At 54.0% G+C, this 15,016-nt stretch overlaps 2 protein-coding genes across 5 annotated transcripts; one reads left to right on the top strand and one right to left on the bottom strand.

Annotated features, from left to right (window-relative positions):
- Nucleotides 1-11: 11 nt before the first annotated feature.
- LOC307198523 (uncharacterized protein) lies at nt 12-11,605 on the top strand (the record flags this gene model as incomplete). The annotated part of the gene is made up of 6 exons (XM_079945482.1): nt 12-206; nt 1,013-1,100; nt 10,576-10,637; nt 10,919-11,013; nt 11,239-11,359; nt 11,444-11,605. The coding sequence occupies 6 exons, from the start codon at nt 12-14 to the stop codon at nt 11,588-11,590; spliced, it is 708 nt and encodes a 235-aa protein (XP_079801608.1). The 3' UTR covers nt 11,591-11,605.
- Nucleotides 11,606-11,628: 23 nt separating this feature from the next.
- Nucleotides 11,629-14,089, bottom strand: ABHD11 (abhydrolase domain containing 11). Of its 4 annotated transcripts, none has more exons than XM_079945239.1 (6): nt 13,890-14,079; nt 13,601-13,736; nt 12,747-12,920; nt 12,408-12,578; nt 12,123-12,304; nt 11,629-11,816 (listed from the first exon to the last, which is right to left on the bottom strand). In XM_079945239.1, the coding sequence occupies exons 1-6, from the start codon at nt 14,003-14,005 to the stop codon at nt 11,768-11,770; spliced, it is 828 nt and encodes a 275-aa protein (XP_079801365.1). In that variant the 5' UTR covers nt 14,006-14,079; the 3' UTR covers nt 11,629-11,767. The 4 variants fall into 4 exon arrangements, with proteins under 4 accessions (XP_079801365.1, XP_079801364.1, XP_079801363.1 ...); XM_079945238.1 differs by having other exon boundaries at nt 11,629-11,900; nt 13,890-14,076; XM_079945237.1 differs by having other exon boundaries at nt 13,601-14,089.
- Between the last annotated feature and the right edge of the window lie 927 nt (nt 14,090-15,016).

Raw genomic sequence — 15,016 nt, 5'->3', positions numbered from 1 at the left:
GTGAGCCCCGCATGCGCGGCGGCCGCCCCGCGGCTGCGCAGCGCCAGCCCGGCCCCGCCCCGGCCCCCGGGACCCCGGCCCAGCCCCCAGCCCCTAGCCCGGCCCCGCCCCTCGCCCGCCCCGCCCTGGCGGGTCCCAGCCTAGAGCCCAATTCTGGGACTCTGGCTCCCCGCTCCCACTGCCCACCCTCCCCCACACCCAATCAGGTCCTCCGAAGGGTCACAGCCCAGGGACCTCATCCCCCTGCGTTCTCGACGCCCGCCTGATCCCTGCCTGGGGTCGGTTCCCAGAGTCTCTGCTCCCTCCCGTCCCAACTCCGTCCTCCCTCCTCCCATCCCTCGACTCAGCCGCTCAGCATCCCTCCTTCTGGACCCTGGCTCTTCACCCCCAGGGCCCCTCATATCCCCGGGGATTTGCTAGAGGTTAGACCCCACCTCCCTCCTTAATTTTATTGCCTTGGGACCTCCAGCATCCCCCTCCAAAAGCCTCCTCGAGCCAAAACCCTCTAGAGTTCCAGCCTTTGAGCCCCTACCCTTCCTGCCCTCTCCCAGCGTCTCATCCAGACTCAGGCTCTGGCCCCTTCTTTCCCCAGGATTCCTCAGTTCACAGTCTGATGCTGAGTGACCACCACTTTTCCTTTAGTTTCCACTCCCAGCAAGATGCAGGCACTCCTCTATTTTGGGGGAAGGTGATCTAAGTTATAGCCCCATCTCTTTCCCCTTTCCCTGTAGTCCCAGTCCTGCATCCCAGCCCCGGGCCTGAGATCCTACTTCCTAGCTAGAAGCTGGGAGTAGCTAAGCAGGGGCTGAGCTCCTCTGGACTAATGAGAAGGTCTTCTCAATGCTGTGGAGGGGTGGTGGCTGGGGGCTAGTCAGTAGCAGATGCTTCTTTTCTGGTCCCTGCCAGCATCTTGTTGAGCGGCAGCCACACACACACACCCCCAGCTGCCCCCTCTGTGCCCTGGCCCAGGTGCTCTGACCTCAAGCCAAGCACTCCCCCTTCCCTTCCCCAGGGCTACCAAGGTGTTGCTCTGGAGCTGGGCCAGCCCCCTGCTGACCAGTATGTCCAGGCCCAGCAGTTCTCCGAGACTGTGGGCACAGGTTAGCTGGCTGGCAGACAGGCTGGAGACACTGTTCCAGCCATCCCTCCTTCCCAGGAAAGTCTGGTCCAAGACTAGCTCGGACGTAGCCTAGCACGAGAGGCAGCCACATCCCTTCCACTTGTCCAGACCTCAACCTTGAGTGTCCCACAGAGCAAGTGTTGGTGGTGCCCCATTTGACAGATGCGAGACCAGAACTCACCTGCTAGAGGGACTTGCCCAGGGTTACAGGGAACAGGTGGCAGGGAAGCTGCTGATTCCTGGTTCAGAGTACTTTCCTCTGTGCAGGGTGACTCAGTGGGGTGAGTCATGGGTGCAGCCCCAGAGCCCAGTGTCTGGCCCTGTGGGGAGAGGGCAGGAAGGGGAGACACAGCTGCTGCCCTTAGAGAATCCTGGTGTCATGCCAAGCATCACTTATTGAGATGAATATTAAATGGTAGCGTGAAAAATGAATAGAGAATGAATGTGTGCCCTTCAACTTAAACTGCCTTTCTGATACAGGTCTTACTCTCATTCATTCATTCATTCATCAAACATTACCTGGGAATGCACGTTCTGGGGATACTGTTCTGCACTTAAGGTGCTCCTAGAGTGGTGGGGGAGACAGATATGGTTTCAATATGTGAAGGATTCAGGGTGGCTTCCCAGAGCCGGTGACATTCAAGCTGGATATTGAAGGAGTGGCATTGCAGCAGGCAGTGGTGCAGGCATTCTAGACAGAAGGAGTGTGCCCAGACGCTGGGGTGAGGGTGGAGAGCAACTGGAGAACCTCAGGAGCCTGCTGCAGTGCTCAGGTATGGGGATGAGCGTGGGTGGGAGATGAGTCCAGTGAGGGAGACCTTGAACGTTAAACTTCTTTGTGAAGACAAGGCGGGAGGCAATCAAGGGTCCGAATTTCATTCCCTTAATCAAAAAGCATCTACTATGTGCTGACTATTCTAGACGTTAGGGACATGGCAGAAAACCAAAGTCCTTGCCCTCCATGGGTTCTAGTAGAGGAGAGAGATGACAAACAAGAAAATAACATACATGATGGTGATAAGATATTATGAAGAAGATAAAGCAGGACAGAAGGAGTAGGGTGCCGGGTTTGAGGCAGGATTCCAGCTTTAAATCAGGTGGTCAAGGAGGGCCTTGCTGAGAAGGTGCCACTTGAGTACATATTTAAAGGAGGTGAGGGGGTAGGGCTGCCCTGGTGGTGCAGTGGTTGAGAGTCTGCCTGCCGATGCAGTGGACACGGGTTCGAGCCCTGGTCTGGGAAGATCCCACATGCCGCGGAGCGGCTGGGCCCATGAGCCATGGCCGCTGAGCCTGCGCGTCCGGAGCCTGTGCTCCGCAACGGGAGAGACCACAGCAGTGACAGGCCCGCGTACCGCAAAAAAAAATAATAATAATAATAAAGGAGGTGAGGGGGGCTTCCCTGGTGGTGCAGTGGTTAAGAATCCACCTGCCAATGCAGGGGACATGGGTTCGAGCCCTGGTCCAGGAAGATCCCACATGCCACGGAGCAACTAAGCCCGTGCACCACAACTACTGAACCTGCGCTCTAGAGCCTGCCTGCCACAACTACTGAAGCCCGCGCGCCTGGAGCCTGTGCTCCGCAACAAGAGAAGCCACCGCAATGAGAAGCCCACGCATGGCAATGAAGAGTAACCGCCAACTCGCCGCAACTAGAGAAAGCCCGCGCACAGCAATGAAGACCCAACGCAGCCAAAAATAAAATAAATTAAAAAAAACTTTTTTTTCTAAATAAATAAATAAAGGAAGTGAGGGAGTGAGGCATGTAGGTCTCTGGGGGAGGAGCATTCTGGGCAGAGGAAACATCAAGTGCAATGACCAGGAGCAGGGAGTGTGCCTAGCATATCGGAGAGACAGCAAGGAGGTGAGGATGCCTGGAGTGCGGAGGGTGAAGAAGAGCTCCAAGGAGGTGAAGTCAGAGGACTCGAGGGAGGGGCGTTGGAATTGACTGTGTGTTCCTTGGCTTTGATTCTGAGGGTGATGGGAGCCCCCAGAGGGTTTTGAAGAGAGAAGGTACCTGATCCATCTTGGGCTTCAGCAGGATTGCTCTGATTGCTGAGTGGAGAACAGACGGAAGGGGACACGGGAGGAAGCAGGGACGTATTTAGGAAGTTGTTGTGATCACGCAGGCAGCTGGGCCAAAGGTGATACAATGGTGGTGATGAGAAGTGGTCACATCCTGGATACATTTTATTTTTATTTATTTTATTTTATTTTTTGGCTGTGCCACGTGGCTTGCAGGATCTTAGTTCCCCAACCAGGGATTGAACCTGGGCCACAGCAGTAAAACCGCCGAGCCCTAACTACTGGACCACCAGGGAGCTCCCCTGGATGCATTTTAAAGGTAGAGCCAACTGAGAGAAAGAGAGGCATCAAGGATGCCTGGAGTCAAGTTTTTTGCCCTGAATACATGGAAAGATGGTGTTGCCATTTGCAAAGATGGAGGAAAAACTAGAGAAGGAGCAGGTGGCAGGTGGGTGGCAGGTGGTAATAGGATTCGGGGTTTGGACCCTTAAGTTTGAGTGGCCCATTAGACATGCCACCAGGGAGGGCAAGTAGGCCACTGCTCATAGGAATCTGGAATTTGTGGGAGAGGCCCGGGCTGGAAGAGGCCACCATAGATGGTCTTAAAGCAAGGGAAGAGGCTCATCTATAGCAGCATGGAGGCCAGCTGGAAGGCTGCTGCGTTGTCCAGGAGAGAGACTGGGACTGTGTGAACAAGAGCAGGACCCATCGGCTGGAGAGAAGGGTCAAAGGCATTCAAGAGATTTATTTAAGGGAATTCTCTGGCAGTCCAGTAGCTATAGTTAGGACTCCGTGCTTCCACTGCAGGGGGCACGGGTTCCATCCCTGGTCAGGGAACTCAGATCCCGCAAGCCGTGTGGCCAAGAAGAAGAGAGAGAGAGAGAGAGAGAGAGAGAGAGAGAGAGAGATTTAATATGACTTTATTTCAATTATGAAAAGAATATGTTTGTTGTAAAACATTAAAACAGTGACAGAGACTTCCCTGGTGGCAGTGGTTAAGAATCCGCCTGCCAATGCAGGGGTTGCGGGTTCGAGCCCTGGTCCGGGAAGATCCCACATGCCGTGGAGCAACTAAGCCTGTGTACCACAACTACTGAGACTGCGCTCTAGAGCCCGTGAGCCACAACTACTGAGCCCACTGCCACAACTACTGAAGCCCGTGTGCCTAGAGCCCGTGCTCCGCAACAAGAGAAGCCACCGCAATGAGAGGCCTGCGCACCGCAACAAAGAGTAGCCCCCGCTCGTTGCAACTAAAAGGAAAGCCCATGCGCAGCAACGAAGACCCAACGCAGCCAAAAAAAAAACAACAAACAAATAAATAAATTTATTTAAAACAAAACAGTGACAGATATTATGAACTAGAAGCCACAGGCCCTGTGACTGACCACGTGCCGATAAGCACAGAACTGGCACCTGGGAGAGGGGTTCGACCAGGATGTGTACTATTTAAGGTTTCTGCCCTGACATCCAGAGGAGACAGGCAGACAGTCAATGAGGAGTTAGTGTGGCACACAGGCTGGAGACTTGGAAGGCAGGAGGAGCCTGGCTTGGGGTGGAAATGGAACCACAGTCTAGGGAAGTGTGTGCATATGTGTGTGTCTGTGGGTGTGTGTCTGTGCCTATGGAAGAAGGTGAAGGGCTGAAGATGAAACTGACAGGTGAAGGATGGCCAGAGACAGAGGACCCAGAACCATGGCAGGAGCTAAAGGAGAAGCTGCTGCACAAGGTGCCAGTGAGCACCCGAGCAGCCACCTCCCTGGGATCAGGGACCACTTGGCAGACGTGGGGCATTTGACTTGGGGCTTAAAGGATGAGTAGGAGGTGACCAGGTGGAGAATGGGGGAAGGGCATTCTGGGGCAAAGCTGTGAACAAGGACATGGACAGTGAGAGAGCAGGGCTTCGTCCCTGTGGGAACCAGGCAGTCCCCACAACACACATCACTCCCATTCTTTAATGTGGTTAATTGATGGAGATTCAGTCCAGAGCAATGTTCTGTAGAGCCCTCTCCCCACTCTCGTTAAAGGGGCATCACTGTGCCCCAACACTGGCATTCTGCACCCCTCTACTTGTTCAGGTTTCCTTTTTTCCTTGAGGAGCGGGGAAATGCTGGTACCACAATATAGCTTTCCAGGTCCTTTGTGGTCTGGCCCTGCCTCTCTTCTTGGAGGCCACCTTCCCTCCCACCCTGTGAGCAGCCTTAATGCCTGACCTGCACATGCCTGGGGCCCTCTCCTCCCTCTTTTCTCCTCCTCCCCATGCAGCTGGCCAATGACTTCTAGTCCTTCCCCGCTAGACATCACCTCCTCCAAGAATTTGTCTCTGACCACCCAAGAATGAGCTTTGGACTCCTTCTGCGTGGTCCCACAAAGGCCTGTATTTATCCCGACTATAGCACTATTGTCCTGTGTGCATATAGTGTGTGTTAAGTGTCTGTCCCCTCATTAGATGGGGACACATAAAGGGAAGGAACGGGGTCATGTTCTTGTAGATTCCCCAGGGCTGGCACAGAAAGTGTGTTTGCAGACTGAGCTGTAAACACTTGGATGCTTGAATGAGGCGTGTTCCTATAAAGGAGCACTGAAGGAAAGGCTGGGCGTCTGGGAGCATCCTCGCCCCAGCACAATTTGGGGTTTCCATCCCAACAGCGGGGAGGGTGGGAGTGGGGATCCCTAATATTGGGAACTGCTGCCACCTGCTGGGCAAGGCCGGTGTTGCCTTGCCCACGCCCTCACGGCGGAGCACCTGTGTGCCCAGGTTGGGATGATGACAGTCACTACCTGTCCTCCAGAAACTCCCGGGCTGGTGTGAGAGACACCCTGACAGTGACAAGACAATGATGTGGAAGTATATGGGCTTTCGGGGTCTGGAGGCGGAAGGGGAGGCAGCTTGTGTAGAATTCAGGAATTCTGTCCCCGGGGCAGAGTCGTGAGGGGCTCAGAGCAGGAAGGGCCAGCCAACCCAGGCTCCGAGGCTGGGGAGAGTGCGTGTCTGTGTGTGCGTGTGCGTGCGTGTGCGTGTGTGTGTTGCTGATGTTCTCCTGTTGTGGCTTTTCTGCTGCTTTCTGGCAGATTTACTCCCTCTTTCTCCTCCCCTGGGAAGTCTGGCCCTGGCCCATTATTGTACAAAGTGCTGGCCATTGTGTAAGGGTCACTCTTACTGTGACCCTATCAGGAAGGCCCTCCTTTAGTTCCATTTCACAGATGAGGACGATGAGGCTCAGAGAGGTAAACACAAACCAGGTACTGAAGGTTGGGTGACATGGTTTGTAAGCCACCTAGCCCTGCAAATCCAAGCTGTTTTGACCACAAAGTCCAGCCCTGCCCAGCAGGCAGCTCTCCTTCCCCCTTCCAGACTCCCTAACCCCAGCCCACCATCTTCTAGCTCAGTCTTGAGGCCTGGGCTCAGCCATCCTGGGGGTGCAGCAGAGGAGGGAGATACGGGCAGTAGGCAGCTGGGGAATGAGTCTCACTGCTCAGTGTGTGATATTTAAGGTATTTGTGATGGAATTGACTATATGCCTGAATACATTGCCCTCCTTTTCCCAATGAGAAGATTTTTAAGAAAGAAATTTGGCTCACTAGTCTAATTAAAACATTTAGGGGTGCAAATGAAATAAGCGGCTCCCTAGTAATATTTAGTGAAAACATTTAAAATGGAAATACTTTAAATCACATATATTTACAAATAACTTTATTTCAAAACAATTCTTTTCCACGCTCACGGTTTGTGAAAGTTCATTCAAACCCTTCACTTGTATTTCTGCTTCTCATTGTCATGTCATGTGTCATCCCTAGCACCTCCTTTGAGTTCCCTAATACAGTTTTCTCGAATGTGTCATCTTCACTTGTGCTTGGAAATACAGAACTCTTTTTTTTTTTTTTTGGCTGCACTGCATGGCATGTGCAACTTCCCCGACCAGGGATTGAACCCGTGCCCCCTGAGGTGGAAGTGTGGAATCTTAATCACTGAACCATCAGGGGAACCCAGAGCTTTTTGAATCCATGAATGATGCTGTTGCTGGAAAAATTATTCCAAGTCATGAGAACGGTTATCTTTCGTCTCAGTGGTAGGTTAATATTTGTGATCTCCCTAGGATAGTACAGAATTATATAAAATAGCAATCTCCTAGTCTTTTATCATTCTCTTGCCCTGCTTTCTTTTTCTTCACAGCACTTCTTACCGTCTGGTATACTCATTTATTTATTGTTTATTGTCTATCTCCCTTCCCTAGAATGTGAGCTCCGGTGGTCAGGGAACTTTGTCTATCTTCTTGTTTTAAGTCTGTCACTTGGAAACATGCCTGAAGCATAGTAGGTGCTCAATAAATATCTGTAGAATGAACGAATATAAATGTCTTAGAAATGTTTGATAGCCCAGTGGCAGCCAGGACCATGCATGCAGATGGCACTGGTGTGGGATGGGAAGGCAGCCCTGCCAGACCCACCCCCATGTAAGGAGGGCATCTAAGTCAGGGGCAGCCTGTTGTCTCAGAGGATTAGCTACCTACAGGGAGACTGAACAAATTATAAAATATATTGAAGACAATTGGGGAAAAGGCAGTAAAAATCTGGAAAGGGGGAAAGCTAGGATGAACCCTGTGCCATTGGAATTTAAGGTCTGAATGGAAACTATTTTTCAATATATGGAAATTGTATTAGTTTGGGTTTTCGGAGAACCAGAACCAATAGGATAAATATAGAGAAAGAGACTTATTATGAGGGATTGACTCACGCAATTATGGAGGCTGAGAAGTCTCACAATCTGCTGTCTGCAAGCTGGAAACTTGGAAAGCAGGGTGGTGGAGTTCCGGACTCAGACAGAAGGCCTGAGAACCAGGGAGCTATAATGGTGCAAGTACCAGTTCAAGGGCAGGAGAAGACCAAGTCTAGCTCAACAGTCTGAAAGAGAGAATTCAACCTCGCTCTGCCTTTTTGTTCTATTCAGGCCCTCAATGAATTGGATGATACCCGCCCACATCAGGGAGGGCCACCTGCTTTACCCAGGCCACCAAGTCAAATGCTAACCTCTTCTGGAAACACCCTCACAGACACACCCAGAAGCAATATTTAACCAGGTATCTGGGCATCCAGCAGCTCAGTAAGGTTGACATATAAAATTAACCATCACACAGATAAAGGAATAAACATAGGTATAAATGTGTATGTTTATGTGTGTATATAAACATGTGTCTACTGAGCGGGCCTGGCAGTAGAGGTTACCCTAATTGCATTGAGCACAACTAACACCCAGATCTCGGTTTCTAAATATTATTCTCCAGCAAAAAGAAACAGGTATTCTTGTTGAAATGGCTAATTCTAGGGCTGGGGCAGGGAAAAACAAGATGAACCTGGAATATCTTATTGAGCCAGAAAAGAATGGACGTGTCCAAAGAATGATGCGACACATCAAAATGACAAGAGGTCAGCAAGGGGCACCCGTTGACCAATCCTGGGACAATTTAAGCATTAAAATAAATGATAGGAATGGATTATAACCTATGGAATAAAATAGGAAATCACAAGTTCATCTGATAAATAAGTAAATGAATAAATAAATGGGGGTGAAGAAAAAGTTTTTTATAATAGAAGGCCAACTAATAAATGTAGAAGAAATGATAAAATTGGAAAATCACCATTTGCAAACCATTGTATTAATAATTAATTCAGGCAAGAAACATCAATGGATGCTGAAACCTATGGGTGAAAGTGGGATGAAGAAAAGGGTGTTTCATAGTCTTAAAGTACCTCCCTTCCCCAATACCTACTAATTATGATCAAGTGATCAACATTACCAGCACCAGGCGTCATGGTTCCAAATGATACTGAATACAAGAACACAGCATCAGGAGTTCCCTGGCGGTCCAGTGATTAGGACTCAGCGCTTTCACTGCCATGGCCTGGGTTCAATCCCTGGTCAGGGAACTAAGATCCCGCAAGCTGTGCAGCATGGCCAAAAAAAAAAAAAAAAAAAAAGCACAGCATCGTTTTTGTGATATTTCTGCCCAAAATATATAACGGTGGTCTAATTGTGAGAAAGAAACGGACAAACCCAAATTGAAGGACAGTCTACAAAATAAGTTCCCTGTAATTTTCAAACATGTCAAGGTCAAAATTCAAAGAAAGGCTGCAAATTGTTCTAAATTGAGGGAGACCAGAGAGATGTGACAACTGGGTGTGATGTTTGATACCATATTAGTTTTTTTAACCCTAAAAGGATATATATATATATATATATATATATTTTGACATTGAAGAGCAGTTTGAAATTGCTTCAAAGTAAAAAGTTAAGATAAAAGAAATGCCTGGCATGAGTGTTAGACCTTTCTGGCTGACTCCTGCTGGCCTGCGGGATTCATTATTGGACAAGCTCCTGTGGAACCCCCGTGACTGGATGTGAGGGGTCTTTGTGCTCCCACTGTCCCTGGACTCCCTGACACCCTTTTCTGACTATATCTGTGCTTCATCCCTGCTAGCCCCAGAGATCCGAGAGCAGAGGTCCTGTCTGGATCATGACATACAGCAGCCTCCAGAAACACAATGAATGAATCTCCTCCACAAAAGGGGTTTTTGGGGGTACAGCTCAATTCCACCTCTTCACCTGGGTTCAACCAAAGAAACTGGAGTCTGGCTGTTAGAGGTGCACCTGGTTGAGTGGGACCCAGACAAACCAGGAGTCATGTCTGCAGGGAGCTTCCTGGGGGGTCTTGGAGGAAGTATGTACTATTTAGAGTGGGGTTGAGGGTCTAATCCCCAAGATGGAACCTTGCTGCAAAGGCCTCTCAAAGGGGAGGCCCTCTTACACGTTTGAGGTTACTTGTGCTCTCAATGGTCACATCGAGGGGGGGTGTGGGATACTGAGATTCTGAGACTTCCCCTGCCCGCCCCCCCTCAGAGCACAGCACCTCCACCCACACTCCAGGATCAGAATGTTGGGAATACTGGAGGAATAATGAACACTATTGTGGGATACTGGAGGATATTGCTAGGGGGGATGGACGGTTCAATGTGCTAGGAGGCATTTGCCAGGAACGGTTGAACTTTTGCCCTTCTGTTTTCTGCTGAGCTAAGGTTATGGTTGTATGTGTGGTGATGCCACTCAAGCTTCCAAGATGCCAACTCCTCAGCATGGGGGACTGGGGCACCTGTCTCTCAGCGTTGACGTCATCCGGCTCTCACTCCTTTCTTATCTCCTGATGTGAGTAGTGCGCCCCCTTGAGGTGAGGGGCACGCATGCCTGGACAAGGAATGGGTGAAGAAACTCTGGGTCTGGCTGGAGGGTTCCAGGATCCGGGAGTGGAGGCAGGGGCATGGTCAGCCTACCCGGGGCGGAGCCTCACAGGGAGTGCCTTGACAGGAAGGGAGGGCAAAGGGCCACGTCCTCCGCCTGCCCCACCCTGCTGACAAGAGTCCCAGTCACCAGGCCACCCTCTCAGTCTGGGGCCCTCGAGGGGTAAGTGTCCTTCTGAAGCCACCTTGTCTCTTTCCTGGGGATCAGGTGAGAATTCCTTTCCTCTTGTGGGGTGGAGGGGGGCGGTCCAAACACCCTGCCCCCTCTGCTTTCCTTTAGGTGGGAAGGGGCCACACCTACTAACCCCTCAGCATGATGCAGTCCCCTGCCCACGAGACCGGGGCACTGGGGGGCAGGTACAGAACGTCTCAGACCCTTCCCCTCCTGACATCAGCCTCAGGGCCAAGGCCAGGGCGGAAAAGCCAAGTGGGGCACCTCATCCAGGCAAGCCGCAAACCACTACTGCCTCCTCTGTCACCCTACCACAGAGCCCAGAATCCCAAGTGGCTGGAGCGCTGGGGGACACCCAGACAGAGCCCTCGCTGGACCAGGTCCTCCGGGAGCGGGATGAAGCCATTGCCAAGTGAGAGGAAGCTGCTTGTGGGGGATGGGAGGGTGGTGGCTGGCTCACCCTCAGGCTCTGTCCTGCCAGGAGGGGAAGGGGGGACATCAGGCATTCCTGGAAGAAAGGCCACACAAATACCCACTCTGTCACAAGGCGGGGGCTGTGGCCATACTTGTCCACCCCCAGGGCCCAGAACCAGATCTGCAGGCTCTGACGCCCAGGCTGCTCTCTCTGCCCCCTCAGGAAACGGGCAGTGGAGGCTGAGTTGGACATATTCAAAGCCAAGTTGCGAGCTGTGGAGGCCCAGCTGCTGGAAGTTCTGGAGGAGAAGCTGAGACTGAAGCAGGAGGTGGAGGCCTGGGAGGTAGGGTGGACCTGCCGGCCAGGCCCAGGGGGCTGGGCCAGACGGGCACAAGCCTGGCCCCTGAACCTGCTCTCCTGCCCCCAGGATGACATGCAGTGGATGGTGAGGCAGCAGGTCGAGAGTCAGCTGCAGAGAGAGTCCAGGGGCGCTCTGGGAGCCCCCATGGACCCTGGAACTGCCAGGACCCCCTGGGTCAGATTCCCCCTGCGTTGGTGGGGACGTTGGCGGTGAGAGAGCTCAGCCCAAGACCTTGGGAAGAGTAACTTTATTCATTAAAGTTTAAGGTCTGACACACCCCCGACGCATCCTTGTGCCCTCTCAGTGCCCACCTGAGTCCTTCTGTGCAGAAACAAGGAGCAGCCCGCAGGGCCTTGAAGCCTGGGGTTTTGTGTCCCCTTCTGGCCTTCCTTAGGCCAGGAAGTCTCGGACTGCAGCCATGAAGTCCTGCGGGCAGTCGCTGTGGACCCAGTGGCTAGCGTTAGGCACGGTCTGCATCTGGGCCCGAGGGAAGAGCCGTCTAATCTCAGGGTGGTGGCTGGGACTGTCCGCCGGAGAGAAGGCCACCGAGAGGGGGTGAAAGTAGGAAGATGGAGAGAGAAGGAGAGAAGTGGAGGCCAAGCGGGGAGGGATGGGGAGCCACGTGAGTCCACCTGCCTAGTGGTGTTTCTGGGTTTTCAGGCACCCCCTGCCCACACCCCAGCCCTCCCCAGGCTGGGGGCTGGATAAGTCAGGTATGCCCCTCCCACCACCCAGCCTGGCTTACAGCACGAATTGAGAGTTTCCACCCAGGAGGAAGAGGGATGGCCCAGAGTAGGTTTCTCGTCGTGGTGGGAAGTTCAAGATCTTGTCCAAGTGCTGGGCCAAGGCATCCAAGTTCACCCTCCACATAAAGCGCCCGTCCACCTCCACCAGGTTGGTGAGCAGGAACTGCCGCATACTTATGCTCTGTGGGGGTCCAGCAGTTGCGGGTGGGAGGGACTCCTTGTGAGGCCCGGGGCTGCCACTCTTCCTTTGCCCACAACACCATACAGGGGCTTGGGTGTATTACCTGGATAACACAGCTGAGCTTCTCATCCACCAGTTTTCGGGCACCAGAGAGGGACGCCTCATCGGGGATGTCTATGGCCCTCATGGCTGCCACGTAGTTTGGAAAGTTCAAGCTGGACGGGCTCTCCACTGGGCTGATGTCCACGGCAATCAAGCGCTCCACCAGCTCTGGCTGTGGGAGAGAATCAGACTGGGGACCTTAGGGCAGGCATAGCAGGTCTCAGGCCTAGTTCCTGGATCCTGAACTTGGCCATCCAAGGCTCACTGGAGTTCCAGGTTGCCTGCTGGGCACGCAGGGTCTACAGTGGATGGGAAGAAGCGCTGGATAGAGACGGCTCACCCTCTGAAGTGCGAGCAGCATGGCTGTCCTGCCTCCCATGCTGTGGCCAATGAGGACGCAGGGCACTAGGCCCAGCTGGGGCAGGAGGTCCTGCAGATCCTGGCTCATGGCCTCGTAGCTCATGTCTGGGCTGTGGGGGCTGTCACCATGGTTCCGAGCATCCACTGTCAGCACCTGGGGAGTGGGCGAGGCAGGCAGCTCTGGCATCCACATTCAGGGCATAGCCAAAAGCCTGGCAGATCTGCAGGCTGAGGGAGGTGGAGAGCCTGGGGTGGTGGGGAGATCCAGAAGGGGAAGAAGGGCCCGAAAGGTGAGAAGGCCCAGTTCTCAGACCTTGGAGGCCCAGATGACGAACCTGGAGCCACTGTGCCAGAAGGTCCAAGGAGTGTGACCACGTCTCTGGAGGTATGGCCTAGCTGGGTGGCAACTCCAGAGAAAGCAGACACCAAGAATTGGCAACAGCTGGAGCACAGCAGGACGGGCTGCTGGACGAGGTGGAAAGCCCCCTGTCATCCCTGGTGAACAAGCAGGGTCTGGCCCCCTTAAGGGGTAGGGTATTGGTGCTTAGGCATCTGACAGCAGAGCCTAGGTTAGGGTGCAGCACTTAGACCTGTAACACGAATGAAGGACTGGATGGGTGAAAGCACGAGGGAATGAATGGGGTTCATCTAGGGCCTGGGTCTGCCCTGGGGCCTCCAGCCTTAGAAGGTCAATCTCTTCTTTAATTTCTGCCGAGAAGGACCTGCCACTCCCAGCGCTGAGGACAGAGAAGCTGGCCACACCGCGGCCTCCTCTAGGGCCCCGCCCACCAAGGCCCCACCTCCCTCGGGTCCCCGCCTCTCCCGGAAGCTCACCCTCCGGCCGGTCTGCTGGGCCAGGGCCTTGGCGATGGAGTTGAAGTTGGTTTTGCAGCCGAAGAGCCCATGCAGAAAGACGAGGGGCGGGCGGGTTGCCTCCCCGTCCAGAAGTCTGTAGGAAAGCGGCACCGGCCTGGCGGGAGGAGCAAGGGTAGGGGAAGGGTCTGAGCCGGCTGGCGAAGCGGCCTGGGAGAGGGCGGGCCCAAGCGGAGGAAGTGGAGCCATCTGGGTTGGACTGGAGGGGGAGGGGCGAAGGACGAACTTGCACCTGACACCCTTGACTGACCTCGGCTCGGTGCCGCCTTGGCTGCTGCTGGGTGCGACAGGCACTCTGGAGAAGCTGGGACTGGAGGGGCCGAGGCTCCTATGGGGGAGCCTCCAGGCGCTGGCCCAGCGGAGCATCTCCCGGATCTCCTTCCCGGCGCGCACCTCGTGTTGTCCCCCGGCTCCGCCTCGCTCGGAGCCCCGCCCAATTCCGACTGGAGCTCCGCCTTCTCCCCGCCCCCTATCGCGGAGCGCCCCTCCTTCGCTCACGTTTCCTTACGTAATCCCGGAAAACTGTCCCCCCCCAGGCTCCGCCCCTTGCGTCACTACGAAACCCTGTGGGCACCGCGCCCACAGGCGAGAGCACCGTACCTGGCCACGCCCTGGGCGGAGCTAACCAATACCCTGGCCCCGCCCCGCTAAGCTCCGCCCGGCCCCTCCCCGCGCAGAATTCTTGCGGGGAGTCGGAGCCTGAGTTTTGGGAATCACGTTCCCGCAGCTCGTGACGTGCTGGGTTTGGGGCTTGAACCCTCGCCGCGGGGCAGATCCTTGCCAAGCCGAGGAGGCGCTGCCTGGGCCCGCTGTGGACCCCGCACCTGGCCTGCTCCGGATGCTGTATTTTCTGTGCCGCTGGCGGTCGCAGGCGAGGGGCGCCATGAGTGGCTCCCGTCGTCGAGGCGTCAGCTTGGAGGCGCCGTGCTCTATAGCTGGGGGCCCAGGCAGGCTGGACGGAGCACCTCTTACTAATCCTGAAGTCTACTCTAGAAAGAGCTAGGAGAGACTCTAGAGGTCATTTCCAGCCCGCCCTTCGACCCCCGCTCCTGCCCTTTACTGATGAGGAAACTGAGGCAAATAACTTACAAGCGGTATAACGTAACCTCTGGTCTGCGAGTCAAGGTGGGAGGCCAGGTGTTTGTACTAAAGGGGGCATTTGCTGCACTGAGCTGAAATGGTTCAGATCTGCTCACCTCCGCCCCCCATTTACCAGCAGAGAAATAAATAAGACCTTTATTTCCCACCCCCCTCAGCACATCGTGCAGGGAAGTCGCCTCCTTTTGGAGCACTGACTGGCTGCCGTCTTCTCTGACCAGTCTGGGGTAGTGGTGGCAGTGGCGACATTGTCTCAGGTCTCAGCTGGCTTCCACAGCA

Source organism: Stenella coeruleoalba (genome assembly GCF_951394435.1).
Source record: "Stenella coeruleoalba genome assembly, chromosome: 15".
NCBI lineage: Eukaryota > Metazoa > Chordata > Mammalia > Artiodactyla > Delphinidae > Stenella > Stenella coeruleoalba.
This window is presented reverse-complemented; position numbering and strand designations above follow the sequence as displayed.